General features: G+C 38.7%; 1 protein-coding gene across 1 annotated transcript in view; it reads right to left on the reverse strand.

The window, feature by feature from the left end:
- LOC112163259 (endoplasmic reticulum metallopeptidase 1) overlaps window positions 1-3,901 on the reverse strand; it is a 22,680-nt gene that overhangs the window by 6,999 nt on the left and 11,780 nt on the right. Inside the window, exons 9-13 of the mRNA XM_024299570.2 lie at window positions 2,528-2,702; window positions 2,237-2,427; window positions 2,003-2,155; window positions 1,618-1,820; window positions 1,421-1,536 (exon numbers count right to left, since the gene is read on the reverse strand). Coding sequence (XP_024155338.1) covers window positions 1,421-1,536; window positions 1,618-1,820; window positions 2,003-2,155; window positions 2,237-2,427; window positions 2,528-2,702 — 838 coding nt within the window. The remainder of the gene's footprint in view (window positions 1-1,420; window positions 1,537-1,617; window positions 1,821-2,002; window positions 2,156-2,236; window positions 2,428-2,527; window positions 2,703-3,901) is intronic.

The raw sequence follows: 3,901 nt of genomic DNA on the forward strand, positions 1-3,901 counted from the left end.
TTCTAAATTAGCCAAAAACAGCTAGCATAATGCTACAACATTAGCCTAAAAAAACTAAAGGAAAAAAATTCTAAATTAGCCAAAAACAGCTAACATAATGCTTCAATATTAGCCTAAAAACTAAAGGAAAAAATGTCTAAATTAGCCAAAAACAGCTAACATAATGGCGTATACTTGTATAGCGCTTTTAGCGCTAAAATAATGCTAAAATATTAGCCTAAAAACTAAAGGAAAAAATGTGTAAATTAGCCAAAAACAGCTAGCATAATGCTACAATATTAGCCTAAAAAAACTAAAGGGAAAAAAAATCTAAATTAGTCAAAAACAGCTAACATAATGCTACAATATTAGTATAAAAAAATTGAAAAAATGTCTAAATTAGCAAAAAAACAGCTAGCATAGTGCTACAATATTAGCCTAAAAACTGGAGAAAAAAAAAACTAAATTAGCCTAAAACAGCTAGCATAATGCTAAGATAAAGGCTGAATTCCAAATTAGCCTTAAAGCCCAGTAGTTGCTGAACATTTTACCCCTTTAACACCAGTGTTTACGTTCTTTGACTTTGATAGGGTTGTACATAAATTTCTCTCATATTTGCTTTGTATGATTTAACCTCTTTTCTCTTTCTGCTGATTTGAGGTCGTGCTTAGCTGGTATCTGGAAGGTTGCAGTCATTCTAGGCTGAAGGCTGTCTGGAGGCTGACACATTACAGATACTCGAAGAGGCTGACGCCGACCTATTGCATTGAACTAAGACATTAATGATATTAGAACCAGTTTGAGGCTGTTTTTCCTTCCACACCTTGAGAGCAGCAAATGTAAATATAACTAAGACCGCCCCTGAAAGGTTATAAATAAGGAAACCCAGGACCGAGATCTTCAGAGCGGGTGGAGACTGGTTTGAACATTCTCTGTCTGTTCTCCTTGTGCAAGTAAAATCTGATTTGAGAACTGACCCCTCTCTTGTCTTCCTTTCAGAGAAATGTTTCAGGTTGTTTGAACCTAACAGACTTACTGTAACTTTTGCACCGTTAACACGTCACCGGCGACCCCTCAGGTGTCAAAGGGTTAAAGTTTCAATGGTGTCTCTATCAGAAACTATCTGCAGACGTTCACAAGTTTAAAAGCTTTTGAAGGCTTTGAGGAATTTATGCATTTCCTAATTTAAAAAACTATAAAGTTTATGAATACCAAAAATGCAAGCAGTAATATCCTAAATGAGTGGAACGTTTTATTACCAAGATTGTTGAAATTGCTGAAAGTGAGATTGAGTTTTTCACTATGTGTTCTGAAATTAAAAAAACTTTTCAGAGCACATTTGCTGGTGCTTTACCTTTTACTATCGAGGAAGGAGCTTATTCATATTAGTTTGATCACAATTCAAAATATTCAACAATTAATTTGGTCACAAAGCGGAAACCTTTAACGGTGAACGTCATCTTCACCGTCCCCCAGGCTGTGTCCTCCCTGGACAACAGGCTGAACTCCACTGGAGAAGCTGGAGACACTTCTGGGGCTGGGAGGTACCAGTTTTTCCTATCGGAGGGGTTTAATCAAAAAAGATTTAAAACCATTTTAATCCATTCCAAAAATCTGAAAGCTCACTGTGACACCCACCTGCTGAGGAACTTCACAGGAAGGAACCAGGGGAAACCGCAGAAGGGTCGGTCCTCCTGGCAGCGGGTCCGAAAGTTGTCGTTAATCTCGGGGACGTGGGGGGTGACGTGCTGCATGCCCGTGAAGTCAAAGCTGTTAATCCAAAGACCAGAGTCCCGGCTCTCCACCTGCCCCTGGAGATTGTGGAAGGTTCGAGTCGTGTGCTGAATGGAAAAAAAAAACACTTTAGGATGGTTGGATTTAACATACACATTTTTAGAACACATTTTCTGTACTTAAAAGTACTGTAAAGTGGTTTGAGTAATGACTGTCAAATCAAACACGTAAAGAATAACAATAAATGCAATTTTTTGTGTTTTCAGTGGGTGTTGTTGGAGTTTTGGACCTGCAGGAAGACTCGTTTTGGTCGAGGGGCATCAGGACTTCCTGAATACGGAAAGAAGACGCCAGTGGACACCAGCACGAGCATGATGATGAAGACTGAACCCAGACCAGCCAGGATCCACTTTGTGCTTCTTACCAAGTAGATAAAGTGTAGCTGAGACACACAGAGAAATGCACCACTGAGTTGTCTCGTTGGTGGTTCACAAAAAGTCATCGATGACGTCTGAATGCTTACGAAAAAGGAAGAGAGGAAGATGGTTGCCAGGGTTACTAGGCAGGCCATGACCACTTCGGGGGGTATCTCTGTCCCACTGCGGCCCATGATGGGGGTGAAAATCTCAAACACCACCCAGATGAGGAACATGAAGTGGACGTACGGTAACGCCAGGCCCAAGAGGTACAACAAACTGTACATCAGTGACGCTCCTGAAGACAAAAGGGAAGAATTTTGTTACTTTTCCTCAGAGCCTCTCATACATGCAGCTCCAGCTTTCACCTCTAATCGATCGGGCCTGAAGCGGATTACCTCTGTGTTTGAATTCTTTAGCCAGCAGCAGTTTGGTGGTCAGCGGGAAGGCCACCATCAGCATGGGCACGTAGGCTGAACACAAGCCCTGCTGCGTGAGCCACACCAGGCTGCAGCCCCACAGCAGCAGGCTCACGTCAAAGTACAGATCCCCCAGCTCCACGAGGCGCACACCCTGAGAGGAACGCACCAGAACATACAGGAAAAACACATTCCAACATTAGGAGGTAGAGCTGTAATATGTGCAACTAATTACACACTAGATAGAGATGAATAAAACAGGTACTGTTGAGGAAAACGATTGATTTATAATAATTACTTTGAATGGAACCAACATAAAAGCTTATTTTTTTACTTTTTAAAGTTGGCATTCCTCTGTCTTTTAATAAACATTATTTTACATGTAATTCCAGCATTTGACTTCTTAAAAGATAAAAACAAAACTTCTTTCAAACTACAAAAACATAACAGTTGCAGACAGAAAAAGCTAGAAAAAAAAAATTCAAAGCAGTAAACCTTCATGATTTTTCTTTAAAAAAAGGAAACAAAAAATATGCAAATTTTTAAAATATTTGATTTAGATTTAATTAATTGCTATTAATAGTGATGATTTTTATTAAAAACTGGGAAATAACACAAGAGAGAAGTTTGTTCTTGTTTTTGCTAAAGCTGGTTTTGCTTCATACACACACACTAAAACCCCTTTGAATAAAAAGAGGAAACATTGAGCTTTAATGATGTAAAACCTCGGAATCAGTTCTGCATTAACTGAAAGATGAATTCACTGAAATCATCTGCACATATGCAGGAAAATCAGTGGAACTCCTTAAATCTTTATCAGATTTTTATTCTAACAAATACAGTAAAATGTAAGAAAAAATGTTTAAGAGACTATTTTAACTAGAAAAGCTGCATTACCTGCAATAATGCAAAAATAAGGAATTTGAGAGCAAAAAATTTCTTTAAAAGAAATGATACTGGAGACTTGATCTTTGGTTCATCGATCCCTGGGACATGAGACTTTACCCAGGGATCATGACACTCAGAAAAATGCAAGATGTAAATACTTTTCTTCAGGGGAAAATCACCCACCGATAGTGCTCTAGAGATAATTGAAAACTAATGTCCTTAACGTGCTAAATGTTTTAATATAGAACTTGCATAATATGCAGAAAGTGCACAAAGTACTTGCAGAATTTCTTTAAAGATTGCAAAAAAAAATTAAAATGCGTAAAAGGTATGGACACCAAAAGTACAAGCAGAAATGTCCTGAAAGTTTTGATACCTCTTCTTCTTTTCCTTTCGGCTTTTCCCATCAGGGGTCGCCACAGCGAATCAGTTTCCTCCATCTAAGCCTGTCTTCAGCATCCTCCA

This window comes from Oryzias melastigma, linkage group LG12 (assembly GCF_002922805.2).
Source record: "Oryzias melastigma strain HK-1 linkage group LG12, ASM292280v2, whole genome shotgun sequence".
NCBI classification, from domain to species: domain Eukaryota; kingdom Metazoa; phylum Chordata; class Actinopteri; order Beloniformes; family Adrianichthyidae; genus Oryzias; species Oryzias melastigma.